The sequence below is a fragment of the Salvelinus alpinus genome, chromosome 2 (assembly GCF_045679555.1).
Source record: "Salvelinus alpinus chromosome 2, SLU_Salpinus.1, whole genome shotgun sequence".
NCBI classification, from domain to species: Eukaryota; Metazoa; Chordata; class Actinopteri; order Salmoniformes; family Salmonidae; genus Salvelinus; species Salvelinus alpinus.
The window spans coordinates 42,138,723-42,165,944 of NC_092087.1; the positions used below are offsets into that span (position 1 = coordinate 42,138,723).

The window sequence follows — 27,222 nt, forward strand, 5'->3', positions numbered from 1 at the left end:
CTTCTCTCCCCTACCCTCCTGGCCCATAGTTACTGTCCCAACCCCAATCACTAGTGGAGGTAATAACTGTACAAGCCCTTGGTCATTGGGCTATCGCCTACAATTTGCTCTATTGTAGGTTCTCAAACATTACAAAAATAAACATGAGGACATTACTTTAAATATGTTTTCTATCCAGCACCTGACCATTGGCTGTGCATATTTTTCCTTTTTTCAGACATCACATGGAAGTTGCGCCACAACTTTTAATTCAGACCGTTGATATTTATTTGTAGACATGATACACTACACAGAACAATAACATTGTTACATACAGAAACTTTAATTGTTCACATCTTCTTTAAAATCACAATGAGTGTCTGAATGATACCCAAAAAAAGCCTATGGGCAATATTTAACATCCGCAAAATGGCACTAAACTCACAATATTGTGAGTACTGTAGAATTTCAGTGCAGTTTCATAGCTGTAAGTGCTGCCCTCTGTGTCCATGTTAAAATGTAGATTTCCCCCCCCCCCCCCCCCAAATAAAATAAATAAATAAAACAGGCAATAAATATCTTCCAATACAATGCATTACTTAAGGCATACTCTACTTTAGACAACTCTGGGGTGAGAGGGAGTGTGATCAGGGAGTGTGAACTTGTGATCACAATGACAGGGGAAGCTAATGCTTAGCGCTCAGACAAAGCAGGTATACATTTCCATTGCTATTTGGATGATGCGTCCTTGAATATAGACAAAGCGTTTTTCCACTTCTTGCCTACTGAACACAGTGTTCCCTGTTTCGCACCATCCCAAAACAGCAGGTATTTTCATTATTTTGGATTGACCCGTTTCTGCTTGATTTGTGTGTATTCAAACTGGAGTCAACCCCTCATATCATTCATTGCACTACAATGGAATGCACTGGATAACCAAGCACCCAAAGCAGTACAGTAAATAACATCTTTACCTCATCCATCCCTTGCTTTACATATAGTACGCTATACACAGTCTTGGATCGTTAGACACGAGGAGCCATTTCCAATTTGAAGCGTTCTATAGTGCGTTCTGTGTGTGTGCGCCATGTGTACTATGCCTGTGTGATTGCACAGACTGTGTCAGTGGCAGTGAGAGAAGCACAATGTGGCGCTACAGCCTACTTCTGGAAGCACTATAGGAGGACATGGGCTGCTGTGTGTACAGGCGGACATTTTGCCCAACCACTATCATTAGTGTACTGGGAACATCCCTGCTCAGGAATTCAGAAGGACACATTCTCCATTACAACTGTTATATTCATACAATAATTTAACACCATCTCATGTTACATTATGGCTGTTATGCCCATGAAAGTTGTTTTTTTTGGGACACTATTATACAAATACTTTTTTTTTTTTAATGGCCTTTTGGCAGTTAAACTACAGTACCCACAACCACTGGGTGCCAGGACTAGGACATGGTATTATAGTATGGCAGGTACAGTAATGGTTAGCACATGGTTGTTAGCACATTAATCCTACTGAGCATATTGGAAAATGTGCTTTTCAAACAACAGTTCAAAGCAACTTACACAACAAAATAAAAAGATAAGATTAGAAGTACAATAGACAAGTGAAGACAGCATAGTGAAATCAACAATGAGTATACATATAAGCAGGATGACCCAATATACAATTATATTGAGGGGTAACAAACCATTTAGTGTTACAGAAATATCCACTAAAATAAGTTATCATTTTCATGTGGACAGTAGTAGAATGGCACTAAATACACATTGGCTTCACCATACAGTATCGGACCTAGACCGGTCCCAGATCAGTCTGTGCCATCTTGCCAGCTCCTTGTCATGCCAAACAATGTGCAAGACAGCACAAACAGATCTGGAACCAGGCTTTGTGACCTATGAATCCCATATCTTTTCTCTAAGTTAAGTACTGCACAAGAAAATGACCCGATCTAATTGGCACTAGGGTGAAGTTGCAGTAGACTGGTCCCAGATCTGTTAGTGCTGTCTTACCTTGACCATACTCAAGTTTGTCAAGACAGCACCAGACAGATCTGGGACCAGGCTAAGGATGCAGTGGGTCAAGTTGAGAGCCTAACCCCCCCAGTTACTGTATTGGTAAGGGTGTTTATCTAAGTGGCACAGTGAGCAACATGCAAAGCTGTTCTCATGTCATATATCAACGTTGTAAATAGGAATAGTTATTCTGATGTCTTTGTATGAGAATTCAAATATTTGTTATGTTCACACATCATCATGTGAAACACGTATCACGACAACAGGAAGAGAAAGAAAATCTGATCAGAAAAGATAGAGGAGCGAGAAGACAGACTGCTGCAAATCCACTCAACTCAAAACTCACTTTGCATTTTAACTTGTGAGATGCCTGCTTGGAAACATAAAATAAATATTCGGGATTCCTCTGTGTTCGTTGCTGTATCTCCTTAAATATTCTAAAAGGTTTGATATTTGATTTTAGACACGTTACACACACTCAGACAGCTCTTCAATCAAATGTTTGTCCTTTTTCCACGCTCACAGTACATTCCCTGTTGATCTATCCATACAGTAACAGCAACAAAGACTTTCAGGAGGTCAAGAAAAGTTTAAGACGACATAATCCTCAAGAGACCATCTTCGAAACACTGCCATCTCACACAAGTTCAGCATTTGAGACCTTTCCATTGCCCTCCATGAAATATTCCAAGATGAGACAAGGGAGAGCTGCTTCTGAATACTACTCAGACATAAAGACCCTATAACGTAACAGACAAACGTATGCACATGTCCTACCATAGGAGGAACTAGTTACTCAGTAAATTTGTTCTGCATTTTCACCCTTTTCAAATCCACACTAATTCCAATACACCTATTCTTCTGTCCCGTCCCCCCAATCATTTCAACTCCTCCTCTTCCTTGTTGCTGCCCTGGTGGCAGGGGCGGGAGCATCTGTCATGGGAGGGGCTACTGGATGTGGCAGGCTGAGGATGAGGTGGCTTGGCAGCACATGCAGGTGGGGTTGACTGATTTGGGAGGGATCAGATCCAGATCCTCGTCGTCAGGGATCTCGTCTAGCCGGTAACCGTCCTTCAGAAGCTGGATGTTGAGGTCCTGGTTGATCTGCTGCAGGGGACAGAGTGGACAAAACATGACCATTTCCCAATCATAATACAGTGTGTTCAGAAAGTATTCAGACCCCTCGACTTTCTCCACATTTTGTTACGTTACAATCTTATTCTAAAATGGATGACGATGTCCGCCCTCATTAATCTACACACAATACCCCATAAGGACAAAGCAAAAACAGGTTTTTAGAGATGTAAAAACTGTCTTTTTTTTTTTTTTTTTTTTAACATGTCACATTTACATACAGTGGGCAAAAAAGTATTTAGTCAGCCACCAATTGTGCAAGTTCTCCCACTTAAAAAGATGAGAGGCCTGTAATTTTCATCATAGGTACACTTCAACTATGACAGACAAAATTAGGAAAAAAAATCCAGAAAATCACATTGTAGGATTTTTAATGAATTTATTTGCAAATTATGGTGGAAAATAAGTATTTGGTCACCTACAAACAAGCAAGATTTCTGGCTCTCACAGACCTGTAACTTCTTCTTTAAGAGGCTCCTCTGTCCTCCACTCGTTACCTGTATTAATGGCACCTGTTTGAACTTGTTATCAGTATAAAAGACACCTGTCCACAACCTCAAACAGTCACACTCCAAACTCCACTATGGCCAAGACCAAAGAGCTGTCAAAGGACACCAGAAACAAAATTGTAGACCTGCACCAGGCTGGGAAGACTGAATCTGCAATAGGTAAGCAGCTTGGTTTGAATAAATCAACTGTGGGAGCAATTATTAGGAAATGGAAGACATACAAGACCAATGATAATCTCCCTCGATCTGGGGCTCCACGCAAGATCTCACCCCGTGGGGTCAAAATGATCACAAGAACAGTGAGCAAAAATCCCAGAACAACACGGGGGGACCTAGTGAATGACCTGCAGAGAGCTGGGACCAAAGTAACAAAGCCTACCATCAGTAACACACTACGCCGCCAGGGACTCAAATCCTGCAGTGCCAGACGTGTCCCCCTGCTTAAGCCAGTACATGTCCAGGCCCGTCTGAAGTTTGCTAGAGAGCATTTGGATGATCCAGAAGAAGATTGGGAGAATGTCATATAGTCAGATGAAACCAAAATATAACTTTTTTTGGTAAAAACTCAACTCGTCGTGTTTGGAGGACAAAGAATGCTGAGTTGCATCCAAAGAACACCATACCTACTGTGAAGCATGGGGTGGAAACATCATGCTTTGGGGCTGTTTTTCTGCAAAGGGACCAGGACGACTGATCCGTGTAAAGGAAAGAATGAATGGGGCCATGTATCGTGAGATTTTGAGTGAAAACCTCCTTCCATCAGCAAGGGCATTGAAGATGAAATGTGGCTGGGTCTTTCAGCATGACAATGATCCCAAACACACCGCCCGGGCAACGAAGGAGTGGCTTCGTAAGAAGCATTTCAAGGTCCTGGAGTGGCCTAGCCAGTCTCCAGATCTCAACCCCATAGAAAATCTTTGGAGGGAGTTGAAAGTACATGTTGCCCAGCAACAGCCCCAAAACATCACTGCTCTAGAGGAGATCTGCATGGAGGAATGGGCCAAAATACCAGCAACAGTGTGTGAAAACCTTGTGAAGACTTACAGAAAACGTTTGACCTCTGTTATATACCCTTTTACCCTTTTTTTTTCTAATTTTGTCTGTCATAGTTGAAGTGTACCTATGATGAAAATTACAGGCCTCTCTCATCTTTTTAAGTGGGAGAACTTGCACAATTGGTGGCTGACTAAATACTTTTTTGCCCCACTGTAAGTATTCAGAACCTTTAATCAGTACTTTGTTGAAACACCTTTGGCAGCGGTTACAGCATCGATTCTTCTTGGGTATGACGCTACAAGTTTGGCACACCTGTATTTGGGGAGTTTCTCTCATTCTTCTCTGCAGATCCTCTCAAGCTCTGTCAGGTTGGAAGGGGAGCGTCGCTGCACAGATATTTTCAGGTCTCTCCAAAGATGTTCGATCGGGTTCAAGTCCGGGCTCTGGCTGGGCCACTCAAGGACATTGAGACTTGTCCCGAAGCCACTCCTCTGTTGTCTTGGCTGTGTGCTTAGGGTCTTTGTCCTGTTGGAAGGTAAAGCTTTGCCCCAGTCTGAGGTCCTGAGCGCTCTGGAGCAGGTTTTCATCAATGATCTCTCTGTACTTTGCTTCATTCATCTTTCCCTCAATCCTGACTAGTCTCCCAGTCCATGCCGCTGAAAAACATCCCCACAGGATGATGTTGCCACCACGCTTCACCACAGGGATGGTGCCAGGTTTCCACCAGACATGACGTTTGGCATTCAGGTCAAAGTGTTCAATCTTGGTTTAATCTGACCAGAGAATGTTGTTTCTCTCGGTCAGAGTTCTTTAGTTGCCTTTTGGCAAACTCCAAGTGGGCTGTCATGTGCCTTTTAGTGAGGAGTGGCTTCTGTCTGGCCACTATCATAAAGGCCTGATTGGTAGAGTGCTACAGAGATGGATGTCCTTCTGGAAGGTTCTTCAATCTCCACAGAGGAACTCTGGAGCTCTATCAGAGTGACCATTGGGATCTTGGTCAACTCCTTGACCAATGCCCTTCTCCCCCAATTGCTCAGTTTGGCCGGGTGGCCAACTCTAGGAAGAGTCTTGGTGGTTCCAAACTTCTTCCATTTAAGAATAATGGAGGCCACTGTGTTCTTGGGGACCTTCAATGCTGCAGGAATGTGTTGGTACCCTTCCCAAGATATGTGCCTTGACTCGGAGCTCTACGGGCAATTCCTTCGACCTCATGGCTTGGTTTTTGCTCCGACATGTACTGTCAACTGTGGGACCTTATATAGACAGGTGTGTACCTTTCCATATCATGTCCAATCAATTAAAATTTACCACGTGGACTCCAATCAAGTTGTAGAAACATCAAGGATGATCAATAGAAATAGGAAGCACCTGAGCTCAATTTCAAGTCTCATAGCCAAGGGTCTGAATACTTGCGTAAATTAGGTATCTGTTTTTTATTTGTATTAAATTTGCAAAAATTTCTAAAAACCTGTTTTCACTTTGTCATTATGGGGTATTGTGTGTAGATTATTTTATTTTTTCCCCTCATCAATTTTACAATAAGGCTGTAACGTAACAAAATGTGGAAAAAGTCAAGTGGTATAAATACTTTCCGAATAGACTGTAATAAAGAGCCACACACGTTATTATTGATTTGAAATGTCACAATGTTTTAGGTAAAACCTAAGCGACTACAGAAATGCTATGGGTCGTGCTAGTGCTAGTCATTGTATAGTCGCAGACCTAACACCAAGTAATGATGTAAAAAGAAAAAAACTCAAGTGAGACAAAAATAAAATGACTACTTAAACACATATAGACAAACACATGGATAGAAATGTATGGTGATGAAATGTATGGATAAATCACGACTGATGGAAACGCCAGTTATACATTTACAAAAGTGAATGGTGATCAGAGGAGAAAATATACAGGTTACAGGATAGAAGCCATGGGAATTGACATAAGCAGGGAAGTGACATGACAGGTTATGCAGTGCTTATGACAGCTTATGGTGACATTAGCTGTATGTAGTGCATAGATACCTGGTCCCTCAGACATCTCACCTCGGCTGAGGAGTATCCAGACGAAGAGTATCTGGACATGTCAAAGTCATCATCACTGAAACAAGAAGAGATGATTAGTCTGACACCTAGACCTCCCAAACACCAGGACGTAACACAAACATTGATAGGGACAGTAAAAAAAAAGTTAAATAATCAATACAATATTGTGCTATGGAGCTTAAATTTCTAGATAATAAAAAGGGAACTGTAAACTCATTTCGGGATACTTTTGAAAACATTGCTCAGCATTTCAGTGTGTTCCCTTCCAGAAAATGATTTATGAAAAACAGTGTTATATTCTAGATCTCCAGGCATCTCCCCAGCAGATAATTAGGCACCACGAGGAGTTGACATTTCAGCAGGATTGATTTATTCTAACAGAGACAACCAGCAGAGACAATCTGGAACGTTCCATTGATCCTGACTCCAGGAATGATTGGCCCTTTTCTTAATGAGGCTGAACTCTATCAGACATGCCCAAAGACAATAAACACAAACACACATGTACTTTCATACATGTGTTTTTGTGTGTGTGTGTTTTCGAGTAAGGGCACATGACATAATACAAAATTGTGTGTGTGTGACAGAGAACAACAATGGCAGTGCAATTGAGTGCAAGTGTGAGAGACAAATGAGAACAACCGAAAGAGAATAATTGGGGGAGTGAGTGTGCATGCTTAAGCTGAAATAAGTGTCTCTCTCTCTCTGTGTGTGTGTGTGAGTGAGTGTGTGAGAGTGAGAGTGTGTGTGAGAGTGTGAGTGTGAGAGAGAGAGAGGGAGAGAGAACATGACGTCATCGTTGTGATGGGTGCCAAAAAGCGCAAATCGGCAGATAAAGGTCATGGAAAAACAACACAGGGTACAGGACCCATGTATTCGTTCCAAATGGCACCCTATTCCCTTCATAGTGCACTACTTTTGACCAGGGACCTAGTCAAAAGCAGAACACTATGAAGGGAAAAGGGTAGAAACGGGTGCCATTTGGGACACATCCCATCTGTATCACACGCTGGGCAGAGAGCACTGAAGGAGGGAGGACACTGAGCCTCTTTTCCCGGTGGTCCAAATCCCAAACCCCCTAATCCGGCACCCTGGGAGAGGATTTTCCCTAAATTTGGGAATGACTCTGCCTGCTTGCCGAGAGAGGGAGGCTCAGAGCGGAGCTGTAACAGCCAACAGAGCAATTACACTTTTCCTGCTTTCCCCGAGTCGGCTCACTCTTTTCTGGTATGTGCTACTCTTTCAGCCTGTATTGAATAGTAGAAGTAGTTAGTCCCCTACGCACTGTGACTGAGCTTTGAAAGGCTGAAAGCGGAGGTCTGGAACAAGTCTGTTGGACGCCAGTGTCAGAGAGAAAGAGAGTAGACATCGGCAAGATGTGAGATGGATATCTTCTTCTCACCCTTTTGAAATCCCATTCAGAGAAATATTACATTCACCGTTACCTGTCTGTATCCAGCGCTACCAGGGGCTTCTCATCTGGGCTGGTCTGGTCTAAAGAGGAGTAGCCTTTGTTTGGCACCACCAACCTAAAGGAGAGTAGAAGAAAAGACACAAAACGTGTGTGAAAATGTCATGGGGATCCTCAAAGTAACATTTTCAAGTTTTCAATAAAATGGGCAATATATCCCAAAATTGTAAACTTGAATGTTAGCTGAGTTCCAGTTATGTGGCGCCAAAATGAAGATATTCTGGTTCCTGGGTTTCTCCTCCGATCTCTTGAATACAACAGATCTGTGGCTAAATCTAGGCCAAATCTGGGATATCATAAAATGGCATGAACCAGCCTCCTCCTCAGCAGCAGCTGTTAGCCACAGCAGGGGTTAGTACTCTCCTAGCCTGGATAGAGCGCTTTTGGCTAAATCGCCAGCCTCCAATCTAATGGGTGCTGCCCATAATCTGGGGCTCTGGGTGTAGGGGGAGCTGCTTTCACATCTCTGCTAATCCACCGAGGGACTAGGATTACAGACAAAGGGAAGGGCACCTGTTAGTGGGTTTGACTGAACCAGGCCCATACGCTTATCAACTAGAGTGAGTCTGAATTTATCATTCACACAGACCCTAATTTCTAAAGTCCCTGTTTAATTATGAATGGTTTATAAAATGTGTTTTTGTGCATTTCTGATACCATTTAAGACTTTCTGGTAGATGATTTCTAAGTCCCCTTTTCCATCTGTTTACCCAGAAATCAAAGCTTTTACCTATGGCTAAATTATAAGACGGAAAATACAGACTCAGCTTTCATTTGACACCCAATTTGATATGATCAATTAAGTTCACGTTGGTGCTCATTGGTCCTTTTCCATGGAAATGCCCCAAAATAATAACATGGTGAGGAAACCATAACGTTTGAGCTTGTTACCGTGTTCTGGCCATGACGTTGTTCTTCTTGGGTTGCTGGTTGACAGGGCTACCCACGGTGCCATTTTTCACTGATCCCTTCCTGGCCAGCTCTCTCTGTTTCTCTGCCAATCACAGGAGATAACATCATAGTTAGAAACAATTAACAAACAAGGCAACAGTAAACATGTAGTCCCCCATGAATGATGCAGCGCCCAACTTTGGGCCAATTGAGACAGCTGAAATTTGTTAGTCACACGCGCTAATTACTTCAGCTCCTGCCTTGGGCAATGTAATTTTGCAAATTCTGGATCTCTACGGCAAGACACATCATTCACCTAAGTTTCTTCAAAATCAGACCAGGGCTGTCTAAGATATCATGTGTCACTAACATATGAACGAACGAACAAACAGAGAGAGATCCAAAGTCCCCTCTCCAATTTCATCGTGGGCGACAATGAGGGAAAGTGTCACCCCCTCCATCCCCATTGTCTTCCAACAGGTGGTGTCATTCCTAGACGACACACAGTCCTCAGCGTAGTCGTCACCACTATTTAATGCAAGACAATGCCCCAACACCCTTTTCCACAATGTATTCAATTGTTCATCTGCTTTGCTTTCTTTAGTGGGTCTACAATAAAACATGTTGCTTTCAGGTCCATCACTACCTTCTACCTGAAAATGACTAAAAACAAATGATAGTAGGCAACCGTACTGCAACACTGGTCGTGCTGACATATGGAACACTGTGGTCATTTATAACTCATATAGCCCTACTGGTGGGGGCATGTGGGGTTTATAATGTAAACTTTGGGCTTGACTTTTATGGGACTTCCACACTGTCGTCTGTGTTCTTGGAATTCCTCTGCGGTCCAGTAGTGAATAAGCAGGCTGCCAAGACGATGATTGTGATGCAAAGCTTAATTAACATCAACATGACACTTCATTTATTTAATCTCTGAAGCACAGTGCTGCTGACCAACTGAGTACATGAGGGAGATAGGGTTATGGGATTGGAAGCTGTGACCTCAAAGCCCTTTCAAAGTTCCTGCCCTGGGATATGTTGAGTAACTTCAGCCTGTTACTGCTAGCAAGGGCAGAATGGCTATTGGGTATTGGCTTTAGGCAATATACCCCAAACAACCACAGCAATGCTCAGGGAGATCAAACACACTAAAGCTTTATTAGGCTTTATTGTGGAAACCGTTTAATAGGAATACAGTGCATTCGGAAAGTATTGAGACCCCTTGACTTTGTCCACATTTTGTTAGATTATTTTATTTTTCTCACCAATCTACACACAATTCCCCAAAATGACAAAGTGAAAATAGGTTTAGACATTTTTGCAAATTCATAAAAATAAAATAAAAATGTAAACGTTATTTACATAAATATTCAGTATTCGGTGTCAGAGAAAAGGCCCAAAAAATTGTCAAAGACTCCAGTCATCCAAGTCATAGACTGTTCTCTGTGCTACCACACGGAAAGCGGTATCGGAGCGCCAAGTCTAGGTCCAAAAGGCTCCTTAACAGCTTCTACCCTCAAGACATAAGACTGCTAAACAATTTATCAAATGGCCACCCGGACTATTTACATTGACACTCCACCCCCTTGTTTTTACACTGCTGCTACTCGCTGTTTATTATCTATGCATAGTCACTTTACCCCTACCTACATGTACAAATTACCTCGACTAACCTGTACCCCCGCTAGAGTTGCAAAGGGTCTGAAACTTTCTGGTCAAATTCCCAGAAATGTTCCATGGGAAGTTAAGCCCGGGAATTTGGGGAATTTTTCTTAAATTCATAAAAAAAAAAAGTTTGCTTATAACAGTGAACCTTTTTTGTGGGATACACAAGGCAATTCTAGGTATTGTGGCATATTTTGGTTAACCTATCCCCAATTCAATGGAATTACAACCCTCTGCATGCACAGTGCATTCTTCCATCACATGTGCAGCTGATTCTCAAGATCTTGCACACTAATGAGATGCTATTGAGCCCACACTACTACACTGTCTGAGCCAAGGACTACATGCTTTCTAGTATGTTTTGATTACAATACTGGGTGGGGTGAATATATTTAATATGACATGCATGATTTTTTGTTTACTAGTAAATAGTAGCCTACAGCAAAGTGTGTTTAAATCATTTATAACTTGTTAATTTCGGCTAGTTAGTTTTTTCTACCATGTGGGTTTTAGCTTGCTTGAGCCTGCTAACTGAGGAGTGTTAATTCACCTGTTTCCATACATTTTTCATTTTAAAACATTTATCTTACAAAAGGAGTTATTTAATCTAACTGCTTAACTATTTATCTGTACATGGAATTGTATTTGGTTTTTTTACAATTTTTTTTCTAATCTTTACACAAAAATGCCACAGGCACTATCTGATGTGTGGAGAATTTTCACTGCAGCCAATGTAGAAGGAAAAGCTGTGTACATTTGCAAATACTGTGCCAAATCATATGTTGGACCACAGAAAGTATTTGCACTGGTGACAGACAATGCTGCGAATATGAAGGCTGCTTGGTCTAACGTGGTGGAGTCCTACCCTCACATTACACCCATTGGCAGTGCTGCTCATGCACTGAATCTGCTCCTCAAGGACATCATGGCACTGAAAACAATGGATACACTCTACAAGCGAGGCAAGGAAATGGTTAGGTATGTGAAGGGTCATCAAGTTATAGCAGCAATCTACCTCACCAAGCAAAGTGAGAAGAATAGGAGCACCACATTGAAGCTGCCCAGCAACACCCGTTGGGGTGGTGTTGTCGTCATGTTTGACAGTCTCCTGGAGGGGAAGGAGTCTCTCCAAGAAATGGCCATATCAGTCTGCCGATATGGACAGCACCATCAAGAGGATCCTCCTGGATGATGTATTTTGGGAGGGAGTGGTAAGCAACCAAAAACCTATAGCAGTAGCCATTGCACAGACTGAGGGAGACAATGCCATCCTGTCTGATGTTCAGACACTGCTTACAGATGTAAGAGAAGAAATCTGTACTGCCCTTCCCACTTCACTGTTGCTCCAAGCAGAGGAAACTGCAATTCTGAAATACATCAAAAAGCGTGAAGACTTCTGTCTGAAGCCCATACACACCGCAGCGTACATGTTGGACCCCAAGTACGTTGGCAAGAGCATCCTGTCTGGTGCAGAGATCAACAAGGCCTATGGTGTCATCACTATCGTGTCTCGCCACCTTGGCCTGGATGAGGGCAAGGTTCTTGGCAGTCTGGCAATGTACACTTCCATGCAAGGACTTTGGGATGGAGATGCAATATGGTAGTTGTGCCAACATATTTCATTAGCCACCTGGCGGAAGGGACTTTGGGGATCTGAGGCTCTTTCCCCTGTTGCCTCCATCATCCTCCAAATCCCACCAACATCAGCCGCCTCAGAGCACAACTGGTCCTTGTTTGGGAACACACACACACACAACACTAAAGCACACAACAGGCTGACCAATACAAGGGTTGAAAAATTGGTGGCCATCCGGGCAAATTTGAGGCTTTTTGAGCCTGACAACGAGCCATCCTCAACAAAGTTGGAAAGTGACAGTAAAGATGAGCCCTCAGAGTCTGATGTTCAAGAGGTGGACATTGAGGAGGGACAGGGAGAAGACATGGAAGTCTGAGAGGAAGACAACCAAAGCTTTAGTTCCTAAACTCATTTTTACAGATGTACAGTTGAAGTTTACATACACCTTAGCCAAATACATTTAAACTCAGATTCACAATTCCTGACATTTAATCCTAGCAAAAATCCCCTGTCTTAGGTCAGTTAGGATCACCACTTTATTTTATGAACGTGAAATGTCAGAATAATAGTAGAGAGAATTATTTATTTCATCACATTCCCTGTGGGTCAGAAGTTTACATACACTCAATTAGTATTTGGTAGCATTGCCTTTCAATTGTTTAACTTGGGTCAAACGTTTTGGGTAGCCTTCCACAAGCTTCCCACAATAAGTTGGGTGAATTTTGGCCCATTCCTCCTGACAGAGCTGGTGTAACTGAGGTTTGTAGGCCTCCTTGCTAGCACACGCTTTTTCAGCTCTGCCCACACATTTTCTATAGGTTTGAGGTCAGGGCTTTGTGATGGCGACTCCAATACCTTGACTTTGTTGTCCTTAAGCCATTTTACCACAACTTTGGAAGTATGCTTGGGGTCATTGTCCATTTGGAAGACCCATTTGTGACCAAGCTTTAACTTCCTGACTGATGTCTTGAGATGTTGCTTCAATATATCCACATAATTTTCCATCCTCTTGATGCCATCTGTTTTGTGAAGTGCACCAGTCCCTCCTGCAGCAAAGCACCCCCACAACATGATGCTGCCACCCCTGTGCTTCACGGTTGGGATGGTGTTCTTCAGCTTGCAAGCCTCCCCCTTTTTCCTCCAAACATAACAATGGTCATTATGGCCAAACAGTTCTATTTTTGTTTCATCAAACCAGAGGACATTTCTCCAAAAAGTACGATTTTGTCCCCATGTAAAAAAGCCAAACCGTAGTCTGGCTTTTTTAGGGCGTTTTGGAGCAGTGGCTTCTTCCTTGTTGAGCGGCCTTTCAGGTTATGTTGATATAGGACTCGTTTTACTGTGGATATAGATACTTTTGTACCTGTTTCCGCCAGCATCTTCACAAGGTCCTTTGCTGTTGTTCTGGGATTGATTTGCCCTTTTCGCACCAAAGTGCGTTCATCTCTAGGAGACAGAACACGTCTCCTTCCTGAGCGGTATGACGGCTGTGTGGTCCCATGGTGTTTATGCTTGCGTAGTATTGTTTGTACAGATGAACGTGGTACCTTCAGGCGTTCAGAAATTGCTCCCAAGGATGAACCAGTCCTGTGGAGGTCTAAAATTTGGAGGTCTTGGCTGATTACTTTTGATTTTCCCATGATGTCAAGCAAAAAGGCACTGAGTTTGAAGGTAGGCCTTGAAATACATCCACAGGTACACCTATTGACTCAAATGATGTCAATTAGCCTATCAGAAGCTTCTAAAGCCATGACATTTTCTGGAATTTTCCAAGCTGTTTAAAGGCACAGTCAACTTATTGTATGTAACCTTCTGACCCACCGGAATTGTGATACAGTGAATTATAAGTTAAATAATCTGTCTGTAAACAATTGTTGGAAAAATTACGTGTGTCATGCACAAAGTAGCTGTCCTAACCAACTTACCAAAACTATAGTTTGTTAACAATACATTGTGGAGTGGTTGAAAAACTAGTTAATGATTCCAACCTAAGTGTATGTAAACTTCCAACTTCAACTGTAGGTCAAATAGGGGAGAGGCGTTGTGCCGCTTTATCTGTTTTTTGAAACCAGGTTTGCTGTTTATTTGAGCGATGAGATGGAAGGAAGTTCTATGCAATTAGGGCTCTATATAATACTCTAAGCTATCTTGAATTTGTTTTGGATTTGGGGACTGTGAAAAGACCCCTGGTGGCATGTCTGGCAGGATAAGTGTGTGTGTCAGAGCTGTGTGTAAGTTGACTTGCAAACAATTTGGGATTTTCAACACATTGTTTCTTAAAAAAAGAAGAAGTGATGCAGTCAGTCTCTCCTCAACTCGTAGCCAAGAGAGACTGGCATGCATAGTACTTATATCAGCCCTCTGATTACAATTAAGAGCAAAACGTGCCACTCTGTTTAGGGCCAGCTGCAGCTTAACTAGATCTTTCCTTGTAGCACTAGACCACACGACTGGACAATAATCAAGATTAGACAAAACTAGTGCCTACAGAACTTGTTTTTTGGAGTGCGGTGTCAAAAAAGCAGAGCATCTCTTTATTACGGCAAGACCGCTCCCCATCTTTTCAACCATTGAATCTATATGTTTTGACCATGACAGTTTACAAATCTAAAGTAACGCCAAGTAATTTAGATCCCTCAATTTGTTCAGCCACACCATTCATTACCACATTCAGCTGAGGTCTAGAACTTAAGGAATCATTTGTACTAAATACAATGCTCTTAGTTTGAGAGATGCTCAGGACCTGTTTATTTCTGGCCACCCATTCCAAAACAGACTGCAATTCTTTGTTAAGGGTTTCAGTGACTTCATTACGGCGGTACAGCTTGCCATGCGTCTTATGGCTTGGGGGCTGAAGCTGTTAATAAGAAGCCTTTTGGACCTAGACTTGGCGCTCCGGTACTGCTTGCCGAGCGGTAAGGGCTTGTAAGTAACCATTTCACGGTATTCGGCGCCTGTGACAAATAAATCTTATTTGATTCAGACCCTTTGCTATGAGTAGTGGTGGAAAAAGTACCCAAATGTCATACTTAAGTAAAAGCATAGATACCTTAATAGAAGATAAGTTACCCAGTAAAATACTACTTGAGTAAAAGTCAAAGTATTTGGGTCTAAACATACTTCAGTATCAAAAGTAAATGTAATTGATAAAATATACTTAAGTATCAATCATTTCAAATTCCTTATATTAAGCAAAGCAGACGGCACCATTTTCTTGTTTTTAAAATGTACAGATAGCCAAGGCCCCTGGCACTCAGATATAATTTGTGCATTTGTGTTTAGTGAGTCTGCCAGATCAGAGGCAGTAGGGATGACCACGTGTTCTCTTGATAAATGTGTGAATTGGAATATTTTCCTGTCCTGCTAAGCATTCAAAATATAACGAGTACTTTTGGGTGTCAGGGAAAATGTAGGAAGTAAAAATAACATTTTCTTTAGGAATGTAGTGAAGTAAAAGTAGTCAAAAATATCAAAGTAAAGATACCCCCAAAAAACGACTTAAGTAGAAATACTTGAAAGTACTTTACGCCACTGGCTATAAGACTCGAAATTGAGCGCAGGTGCATCCTGTTTCCATTGATCATCCTTAAGATGTTTCTACATCTTGGAGTCCACATGTTGTAAATTCAATTGATTGGACATGATTTGGAAAGGCACACCTGTGTGTGATTTGGAATAGTTGACAGTACATGTCAGAGCAAAAACCAAGCCATGAGGTCGAAGGAATTGTCCGTAGAGCTCCGAGACAGGATTGTGTCGAGGCACAGATCTGGGGATCTGCAGCATTGAAGGTCCCCAAGAACACAGTAGCCTCCTCCATCATTCTTAAATGTAAGAAGTTTGGAACCAAGAATCCAATGGTCACGCTGACAGAGTTCCTCTATGGAGATGGGAGAACCTTCCAGAAGGACAACCATCTCTGCAGTACTCCCCCAATCAGGCCTTGGTAGAGTGGCCAGACGGAAGCCAATCCTCAGTAAAATGCACATGACTGCCTACTTGGAGTTTACCAAAAGGCACCTGAAGGACTCTGACCATGAGAAAAAGATTCTCTGGTCTGATGAAACCAAGATTGAACTCTTTGGCCTGAATGCCAAGTGTCAAGTCTGGAGGAAACCTGGAACCATCCCTACGGTGAAGCATGGTGGTGGCTGCATCATGCGGTGGGGATGTTTTTCAGCGGCAGGGACTGGGAGACTAGTCATGACCGAGGGAAAGATGACTGGAGGAAAGTACAGAGCGATCCTTGATGAAAACCTGCTCCAGAGCACTCAGGACCTCAGACTGGGGCGAAGGTTCACCTTCCAACAGGACAACGACCCTAAACCCACAGGCGAGACAACCAGGAGAGCCTTGGGGACAAGTCTCTGAATGTCCTTGAGTGGCCCAGACAGAGCCCGGACTTGAACCCGATCAAACATCTTTGGAGAGACCTGAAAATAGCTGTGCAGCGACGCTCCCCATCCAACCTGACAGAGCTTAGGAGGACCTGCTGAGAAGAATGTGAGAAACTCCCTAAATACAGGTGTGCCAAGCTTGTAGCGTCATACCCAAGAAGACGAGGCTGTAATCGTTGCCAAAGATGCTTCAACAAAATACTCAGTAAATGGTCTGAATACTTATGTAAATGTGATATTTCAGTTTTATTTGTAAGAAATTTGCAAGAATTTCTAAAAACCTGTTTTTGCTTTGTCATTGTGGGGTAGTGTGAGTAGATTGATGAGGAGAAAAAAAACAATTTAATCAATTTTAGAATAAGGCTGTAACGTAACAAAATGTAGAAGTCCAGGGGTCTGAATACTTTCCGAATGCACTGTATCTTGGTTATGACTTTCAGTCAGTAACTCAAACCTATTTTGATAGATCAAGGCCTATGTCAAGAAAGAAATTCAGCAAAACATGGTAAAGGAGTAATGTTACAAAGATGCATGCCAAAGAAGAATCATCACTTTGGTGCATCTGACTGAACCTGCCTTTCTACATGTCGCTGTGCTAGAAGCCTATCATAAATATTTATTGTGCTTACGCAAAGACCACAGCATTGCTCCAAAAATAGATGAACTACTGAATGAGAATAACACCGTTGACTCATTAATACATTCTGTGTTGTGGATATGTGGTGTAGGGATGTTATATGATGTACCGTTTCATCTTTAGCTCATTTAGTACAAACATAGTTCACCGTTTTATCTTTTGTTTTAGATGTAATGTGGGTGCTTTGGTGTCTTTGGACCCCAGGACGAGGCAGCAGCTAATGGGGATCCCAAATAAATACATTAACCAATTGCTATAGCTGATTCACTCAGTTTGATAGCATGCCATCAATTTATGCATTTGCTCAAATGCCACAGCTGGTGGTTGTATGTTATATATTGACTGACAGACTGAATGATTTAATCATTTATAGACAGAGAGATGGTCTTATTGAAGGCCACCGTGTGTTAGTAGAAAACAGACACATTGATGTTGTACAGAAAATGAGGAGTGGATATCCTATTATAAGGCTCACCTATTTTCACTTGCAGTGGGGAGGGCTTGTAGTTCATGGCCACCGTTTCCCCTTCTCTAGTATCGGAGTCGGCCTCGGAGGTGGAGGATGCTGCTGGGTCCTGCCGCAGAAAACAAATTATGATTAGCTTTCCCAGGTTTGATATTGTCATTTTCTGTCAGATGTATTCAACTTTCACTTTCCCCCCCCCCCCACCTTTATTTAACCAGGTAGGCCAATTGAGAACAAGTTCTCATTTACAACTGCAACCTGGCCAAGATAAAGCAAAGCGACAAAAAACAACACAGAGTTACACGTGGGATAAACTAAAGTAGTCAACTTTCAAGATTCACTATGGTTGTTTTACATTTGACCTCTGGCACAAATCAGCTTCCATAAGCGACAGTCGTATTCTTAATTCCAAAACAGGCAGACTTCAGCTTAACTTCACAACCGGTGAAAATATTTGTATTATTTGACCATGTCCAAAAGGCCTTTTCCAGCCCCTTGAGCACCTTCTTCCCCTCATCTATGGCGTTCTACTTATATTTTACTGTTTAGTTAGCCTCTGCTTCCAGGCTTCGCTCACGTGAGGTGAAAGCCTGTGACAGAGACTACTGTTAAGTGTGTGCCTGCTTGTGACTCTATGCTTGGCCAGTTTCCACTGCCAGAGCATTCTACTTGTGAGACTGGGCTGGGAGAAGGCCAGTGAGGATGTCTGCGAGTGACGTCACTCGGGGGCCGTGGGAGAACAGAGGGGGTTCCTATTGGACGGGAGTGCGTCCCAAATGGAACCCTACGTAGTGCACTACTTTTGACCAGGCTCTGGTCACAAGTAGTGCACTATAAAAAGGTAAAAGGGTGCCGTTTGGGATGCAACAGAGCTGCTGGAAGGTCTGGCTGGCTGGTCTGCCTACTCCGTTGACAGAGCCCTGCATTATGTTCACCACAAGCCTGTCACAGCCAGCAAAGTAGGCCGGAGCAGAGATCCCACAAGGGCAGCCTGAAAGAACCCTGCATTCTCTCCAGGGAACTGCCTGGCTGCCGTGGTGAAACAACAGACCACTAACAAGCAGTACAGCAGGCAGAGCTTGAAACTACTATACAGCACCTAGTGAACATATCCAGTCCCTCTCTTGCACAGTTTTCCCATTCTGCTGACTTCAATTTTACAAGCATAGTTGATTACATTTAAACACGTACTGTGTAGTCTACACTGTAGACAGACCTAAGTGTCATTACGTAATAGCCTATATTTATAATTTAGCAGACACTCATCCAGAGCCACTAACACACACAGTTATTTCGCTCCCAGAACAAGTGTTAATAATGGACTCAGAGCTTTTTCCCCTGTCTAGTACAATTCATACCGGCACTGGACACAAACAACGGCTTCATCCGGTGAAATATTGTTCATTAAGCTGAACGAATTAATCAAAGTGACAACGTGGTGCTAACAGAGCACAGGGACATGGGAAAGTACAACAATGAGCTATTCCCACTGTAACAGCCTGCAAACATCAGGCTATTTTTATAGAAACAAAGACCCATTATTTTCTTTATGAGGTTTTCCAAGCACCAGCTTCTCCTTCTACCCATTCAGAGTCACACCTTAGCTCACACAATAGAGGTCTGAGCAGCTGGAGAGAAAAAAAAAGAATATTGAAGTAATCTCCACTCACAATAGATGAAGTGTGGATGATGTGTCAAATTATGGAATTATGTTCTCCTTGAGGTCTTTAATCTAGTATGGATGCATGTAGAAGGTGCATCTGTTTGTGTGTGTGTTTTGATGAAGTGAGCTCTCACTGTGCAGAAGGTGTGAGGGATACATGTTAGAGGTCATACGACATATCATCAACACACACTGATACATCTTCTATATGCATCCATGCTTGATGAAAGACCTCAAGGACATCATACCATACACCAGTTAAACTAGGTGTGTTTCCATTGCCTAGTCTGGTCAGCTATGACCTCCAGAGCTAACATCAGTGGTGGAAAAAGTATCCAATAGTCATACTTGAGTAAAAGTAAAGAAAATGACTCAAGTAAAAGTGAAAGTCACCCAGTAAAATCCTACTTGAGTAAAGTCTAAAAGTATTTGGTTTTAAATATACTTATTGATCGATATGACAACAGCCAGTGAAAGTGCAGGGCGCCAAATTCAAACAACAGAAATCTCATAATTAAAATTCTTCAAACATACATGTGTCTTATATCATTATGTTGTTAATCCCACCAAAGTGTCCGATTTCAAATATGCTTTTCAGCGAAAGCACTACAAACGATTATGTTAGGTCACCACCAAACCACAACAAGCACAGCCATTTTTCCAGCGAAATATAGCAGTCACAAAAAGCAGAAATAGAGATCAAATTAATCACTAACCTTTGATGATCTTCATCAGATGACACTCATAGGACTTCATGTTACACAATACATGCATGTTTTGTTTGATAAAGTTCATATTTATATAAAAAAATCTGAGTTTACATTGGCGCGTTACATTCACTAGTTCCAAAAACATCAAGTGATTTTGCATAGCCACATCGTTTCAACAGAAATACTCATCATAAATGTAGATGATAATACAAGTTATACACATGGAATTATTGATATACCTCTCCTTAATGCAACCGCTGTGTCAGATTTCAAAAAAACTTTACGGAAAAAGCAACCCATGCAATAATCTGAGACGGCGCTCAGAAATATAATAAAATTAGCCGCCATTTTGGAGTCAACAGAAACCAGAAAATACATGATAAATGTTTCCTTACCTTTGATGAACTTCATCAGAATGCAGTCCTAGGAATCCCAGGTCCACAATAAATGCTTGATTTGTTCGATAATGTCCGTTATTTATGTCCAATTAGCTACTTCGGTTAGCGCGTTTGGTAAACAATTCCAAAGTCACAAAGCGCGTCCACTATAACGTGACGAAATGTCCAAAAGTTCCGTAACAGTCAGTAGAAACATGTCAAACGATGTACTGAATCAATCTTTAGAATGTTGTTAACATACATCTTGAATAACGTTCCAACCGGAGAATTAGATTGACTTCAGATGAGCGGTGGAACGGAGGTCCTCCTCATGTGAACGCGCATGGTCAGCTCGTGGCAGTGGTGACTAATTCCTGTCTCCTTCGGCCCCCCTTCACATTAGAGTCGTCAGACAAAGTTCTATTGGCTGTTGACATCTAGTGGAAGCCGTAGGAAGTGAAAACTCATCCATATCTCGCTGTAATTTCAATGAGAGCTTGGTTGAAAATCTGCCACCCCCAGAAAAAATCTAAACAGGAAGTGGAACTTCAGGTTTTTGCCTGCCATATGAGTTCTGTTATACTCACAGACATAATTCAAACAGTTTTAGAAACTTGTTTTCTATCCAATAGTAACAATAATATGCAAATATTAGCAACTATGACTGAGGAGCAGGCCGTTTACTCTGGGCACCTCTGTGCACCTTTCATCCAAGCTACTCAATACTGCCCCTGCAGCCATAAGAAGTTTTAAGTATCAATCATTTCAAATTCCTTATATTAAGCAAACCAGACAGCACCATTTTCTTGTTTTTATTTTAATTTACGGATAGCCAGGGGCAAGCACCAACACCCAGACATCATTTACAAACGAAACATGTGTTTCATGAGTCTGCTAGATCAGAGGCAGTAGGGATGACCATGGATGTTCTCTTGATAAGTGTGCGAATTAGAATATTTTCCTGTCCTGCTAAGCATTCAAAAAGTAACGAGTACTTTTGGGTGTCAGGGAAAATGTATGGAGTAAAAAGTACATACTTTTCTTTAGGAATGTAGTGAAGTAAATATGTTGGCGGGAAAATTCCAGTTCCCGTCAGTTAAATTGGATGTGGCATTTGGCTTAAATACATGTCACCCTTCTATAGTGCTGTTTAAGTTAAAGGGAGTGTTGGCACAACCCAACTCAAACCGTAGCCTAATTCTACACAGGACAGCCTGTTTAATTAATTTAAAGTCAATTTAAGAACATTTGAAAGGCAGTTGCTAAGTTGATTCATTTGCTTTACCATTCACAATGAACTGATTAGCATGAGAATGCACAGAGCTCTCTGTGCAACAGAACAGCTGGCTCTTTGACTCTCTGATATGGGTTGAATAAGGATAGACCACAAGTTGTCATTGCGGTCTACGTAGACCTAACAGACCTAGCCATTGGATTTTCTTCAAGTAAATCAGGCTAGAAGTAGAAACCAATACTAGCAATCTGAAAAAAAATGAAGAAAAAAATCACTGACAGCAGTAGTACGTTGAAGTCTTAATACAAAAACAGGCTTGAGGAAAGGTGAATGTCAATGTTGAGAATTTTAAAAAAGCAGGCTGAGAGAAGAAAATAACAGCAATGATGGAGCTCTACCATTCATTTATGACCAACACACACAAATACATTAAGGCGTAACCAGATAAAAGCATTAAATCCATGCCAGCCTTAGCAGACGTGAGAAACATGAGAACATGGACTGTGAATCAAATCGATATGTTGAAGAGAAGCGAGATAGGCCTAAATTATTCTCTGATTTTGTGTGGGGGGGCACCTAATAATATCAAGGAAGCCCCCACAGTGTAGCTGCACTGTATCTTTTTCACATTCAAAGTATTTTCTATCCAATGCACCTTGAAAGAGAAGATATAAAACTAGCAGACACTAGGCCTTCCATGGAATGAATTTGAGTAGTTGAGGAACTGAAGTGTATGGGGCACTACGCATATTGAGAGGTCTGAATGGTGAAAACCCATAAAGAAACAATGAAGGACACTGAAAGACCTAGTTGTGGTGGTGAACCTATACTCATCCTGCACTGACAGGCACCTGCAGTCCCTGTTGAGACTCAAGAGGTACAGAAAGGTCATTCCTGAAACACCATGCATATATCGAAGCCAGAATGCACAAATTAAATGTGAACTGACACAGTGTCCAGACCAGTGTGCATGTATACAGTGCAAGTGCGAATGTTAATCTGTATCCAGAGTTAAGCCTATCAGTGGTATAGTACTGTAATTCTCTCCTCCAGACGAACCTACCATCTCGGGCTATGCATCAGCTGAGGCTGGGACTGAGGCTGCCGGGCTGGGGCTAGGCATCAGCTGGAGACAGCGCATATTCACCCAGCCAGCAGTCGTCATATCGAAACGAGCTCTACTTCCCCCTCCCCAATTCCCAATAAATAACACGTCACCAGTTTGGTTAGAAACTAATCTCGGTGGCAATGACTGCCAGACGAAGTCCATTCAATAAAATGTTATCGGTCAGAAGAAATGCTTAGGAAGACTCAAACATAATTGTCAAACGGGAACCCACCCACCCCCACCCCAAGCAAACAACACCAGGCAGTCGCTAACCAGCTGTCTGACAAGGATTTGACAAACACACCCGTACACGCATTTACATTCTAGTATAGGCTTAATTTCAAGGTAATTTGAAGTCAAATGAAGCTAGCAATAAACTAAACAAGACATTGCACTTGCCAAGGGCTGCGTCTCCGTAACTGGGGGTACTTGGAACCTATCCATTTCTTCTTCCTTCATCATTTTCGACGATTGGTGTTAGCTAGCTACACCGCCAAACCGATGTAAGATCTTAATACTTGTAAGCACAAAAATACTCGACTTATTCCTTAGGTTGTCGCATAAACGATCTGTTATTCTTGTGTGATTCTCGTTTGTTTTCTGCCTCTAGTCAGTCAGTAAGGCATGGTCAGATCTGGTGACTCAACCAAAACAGACAGAGCTACGTCGGTCCTAGTGATCTGTCATTCGCGAACAAACGGCTCTTTTTGGATGTATCTTTTTGGTGAACGTCGGGAACATAATGGAATCGGTGAAAGAGCCGTACATTTGGCTCCCTGATTTGCATACTGCTTTTTGAGCTCAAAACAACGTTTTTCTGCGGATAAGTTACAAAATAATTATCTAAAGAGGGTGAATCCTCACTGCAAAATCAATAAATAATGGGGAGAGCGCGTCAATCTGGTCCACGCCGTTTTGGAGCCAAATGAGCCGGCTCTTTTACGTGAATGAGCCAAATGAGCCGGTTCACCAAAAAGACTCGGAATGACCATCACTAGTCGGTGCCATCTTCCGGGTCTGGAAAAATTCATACATTATTCATGACATCACCGTCCAATCATGGACGAATGATGATGGCAATATGAGATAACGCTTGAAAAACATAAATTTAGGAGATCACAACAACCACGTCGACAATATAGGAGGTCTAGATTAAAGCATGTCAGATAAAGGCTATATATATATATATATATATATGTGTAAATGTAAATGTAAATATTTGTATGAACATAACAAGATTCAACAACTGAGATAAAAACTGAACAAGTTCCACAGACATGTCACAAACAAAAATGGAATAATGTGTCCCTGAACAAAGGGGTGGTGGGGGGGGGTCAAAAGTAACAGTCAGTATCTGGTGGGGCCACCAGCTGCATTATGTACTGCAGTGCATCTCCTCCTCATGGACTGCACCAGATTTGCAAGTTCTTGCTGTGAGATGTTACCCCACTCATCCACCAAGGAACCTGCAAGTCCTGGACATTTCTGGGGGGAATGGCCCTACCCCTCACCCTCCGATCCAGATGTACTCAATGCTATTGAGATCCGGGCTCGTCGCTGGCCATGGCAGAACACTGACATTCCTGTCTTGCAGGAAATCACGCACAGAATGAGCAGTATGGCTGGTGGCATTGTCATGCTGGAGGGTCATGTCAGGATGAGCCTGCAGGAAGGGTACCACATGTGGGAGGAGGATGTCTTCCCTGTAACGCACAGTGTTGAGATTGCCTGCAATGACAACAAGCTCAGTCCAATGATGCTGTGACACACTGCCCCAGACCATGACAGACCCTCCACCTCCAAATCGATCCCGATCCAGAGTACAGGCCTCGGTGTAACGCTCATTCCTTCGACGATAAACCTCGAATCCGACCATCACCTCTGGTGAGAAAAAACCGCAACTCGTCAGTGAAGAGCACTTTTTGCCAGTCCTGTCTGGTCCAGCGACGGTGAGGTCCTGCCTTACAACAGGCCTACAAGCCCTCAGTCCAGCCTTTCTCAGCCTATTGCGGACAGTCTGAGCACTGATGGAGGGATTGTGCCTTCCTGGTGTAACTCGGGCAGTTGTTGTTGCCATCCTGTACCTGTCCCGCAGGTGTGATGTTCGGATGTACCGATCCTGTGCAGGTGTTGTTACACATGGTCTGCCACTGCGAGGACAATCAGCTGTCCACCCTGTCTCCCTGTAGCGCTGTCTTAGGCATCTCACAGTACGGACATTGCAATTTATTGCCCTGGCCACATCTACAGTCCTCATGCCTCCTTGCAGCATGCCTAAGGCACGTTCATGCAAGTGAGCAGGGACCCTGGGCATCTTTTTTTTGTGTTTTTCAGAGTCAGTAGAAAGGCCTCTTTAATGTCCTAAGTTTTCAAAACTGTGACCTTAAATCCCTACCATCTGTAAGCTGTTAGTGTCTTAACGTCCGTTCCACAGGTACATGTTGATTAATTGTTTATGGTTAATTGAACAAGCATGGGAAACAGTGTTTAAACCCTTTACACTGAAGATCTGTGAAGTTATATGGATATTTATGAATTATCTTTGAAAGACAGGGTCCTGAAAAAAGGATGTTTCTTTTTTTGCTGAGTTTATAGACACACACACACATATATATATATATATATATATATAGTAAAATTGATTGAATGATCCATCAAAATATATCAGACAAATGTTAAGTATATCTATATCTATATATATATTTTTTTTTTTTGCTGAGTTTATAGACACACACACACACATATATATATATATATATAATAAAATTGATTGAATGATCCATCAAAGTATATCTATATATATATATATATATATATATATATATATATATATAGATATACTTAACATTTGTCTGGTATATTTTGATGGGTCATTCAATCAATTTTACTCTTGGAGTGCATGCAAAAGGCTTGAAAATTGCCCTCCGTCAATATACCTTCATCAACAAAATGTAGGCTGCATTTGGAATATCACTACCATTGACATGCAAAGGACAGCTGGAGGCGCTCGTGCTCCACAAGACCCAGACCCGACATGTTCGTTGGCACGGCAACTGATAAACACTTGCAGCAGCTGGAGTAGAGTTACAGTTTGAAAACTTTTCATCTCTCTATTTAAAAAATTGTTGTATAGCGTTCGTTATCTATACAATAAAAATACATTTCTTATCAATAGTTTGTTATCTCTTGGACACAATGCCTGTAGCTCACAAGACAGGAGCTGTGAAATCCAAGCAGGTAACGTTAACGTTTTATAACGCTAATGTTTTAGCTAATAAGTTCGCTATTGCTGAATGCATGATTGTACAGTAACATACATTGTAACTACGTTGCTATCAAGTAGCAATAAGTGACTGGTTTGCTGATTAATGGCTGCATCGCAACGGTTTACAGTGGCTTCCATTCTTTGTTCCCTCTCCTTATCTTCATTTAGGTGAAGAAACTAAAGTTACTAGTAAACAGCTGACAGGGTGCTCCCAAGGTGATGCTGCTGAGTACGGCTGTAACTGACATTTTCTGCAATCAAAAGCAGAAATGTGCCTTAAATGATAACAAATACTGGCACAACCAGTCCACAAGGTTAAGCAGCAGCCCTCTTACATTCTTTGGGGAGAACCCTGAGAGGCAAATGTCTGGTTGCTATGGTCTACTCTGTTCTTTTCAGAAAATTGCAGATAAAGGAGAGAAGACAAGCAGACGAAGCCACTGACTGACTGTAGAATATTGAGATGCAGCCCTAGTGGATCATGAAACAAAGTTATGAAATATGTCTGTTTTGTATAGGGATCAAATGCTCAGTCCCAGAAGGCACCCGCAGCAAAGACTGCAAAAGCTGCCAGCAAGAAAAAGGTAGGTGGCTATTATAACTATACACAAATTTAATGACTAAATTCTATTTGTGCCATTGGAAGCAGGTAAAACACTTCTTTCATTTGTGTTTCGTGTCACGTGTGCTTCGAAGTTGTTACATTTGTATAATTTAATTTCACCTCACCTGTGAAAGTGAAGAGGACATCCAGCATCTCTGGAGGACAGTGGAAGTTGAGCAAAGGGGTTCTTTAAGATGAACCCTATTCGGTAAAAGCAACACCCGTAGCTTCAGATTCTAGGCCTACAGTCTGTTTTACTAATAGAAAATGACGGAAGTTTATGTCTCAAAATCGACTCTTATTGGTCAGATTTTTCTACCAATCCCGTCATGTTTTATGTTGTATTCCCATTTTGATTGGTCACTGAAACCACAGGAGACAAGTTTGAAATACAGTGAGCTCCAAAAGTGTTGGGAGAATGCATTTTTTGTTGTTGTTTTGGCTCTGTACTCCAGCACCTTGGAATGA

General features: G+C 42.1%; 2 protein-coding genes across 7 annotated transcripts in view; one reads left to right on the forward strand and one right to left on the reverse strand.

The window, feature by feature from the left end:
* Positions 1-243: 243 nt before the first annotated feature.
* Positions 244-27,010, reverse strand: LOC139562134 (protein FAM219A). 6 transcript variants are annotated; one of them, XM_071379547.1, is made up of 6 exons: positions 26,880-27,010; positions 17,803-17,902; positions 9,050-9,152; positions 8,133-8,216; positions 6,688-6,742; positions 244-3,110 (listed from the first exon to the last, which is right to left on the reverse strand). In XM_071379547.1, exons 1-6 carry the CDS (start codon positions 26,898-26,900, stop codon positions 2,952-2,954), a joined length of 522 nt encoding a protein of 173 aa, XP_071235648.1. In that variant the 5' UTR covers positions 26,901-27,010; the 3' UTR covers positions 244-2,951. The 6 variants fall into 6 exon arrangements, with proteins under 6 accessions (XP_071235648.1, XP_071235630.1, XP_071235613.1 ...); XM_071379529.1 differs by having other exon boundaries at positions 6,667-6,742; XM_071379512.1 differs by lacking the exon at positions 26,880-27,010 and adding an exon at positions 23,285-23,587 and having other exon boundaries at positions 6,667-6,742.
* Positions 25,932-27,222, forward strand: part of dnai1.2 (dynein, axonemal, intermediate chain 1, paralog 2) — a 33,975-nt gene continuing 32,684 nt past the window's right edge. The window contains exons 1-2 of the mRNA XM_071379498.1: positions 25,932-26,122; positions 26,669-26,734. Of these exons, the coding sequence (XP_071235599.1) occupies positions 26,081-26,122; positions 26,669-26,734 (108 nt within the window). The 5' untranslated portion in view covers positions 25,932-26,080. The remainder of the gene's footprint in view (positions 26,123-26,668; positions 26,735-27,222) is intronic.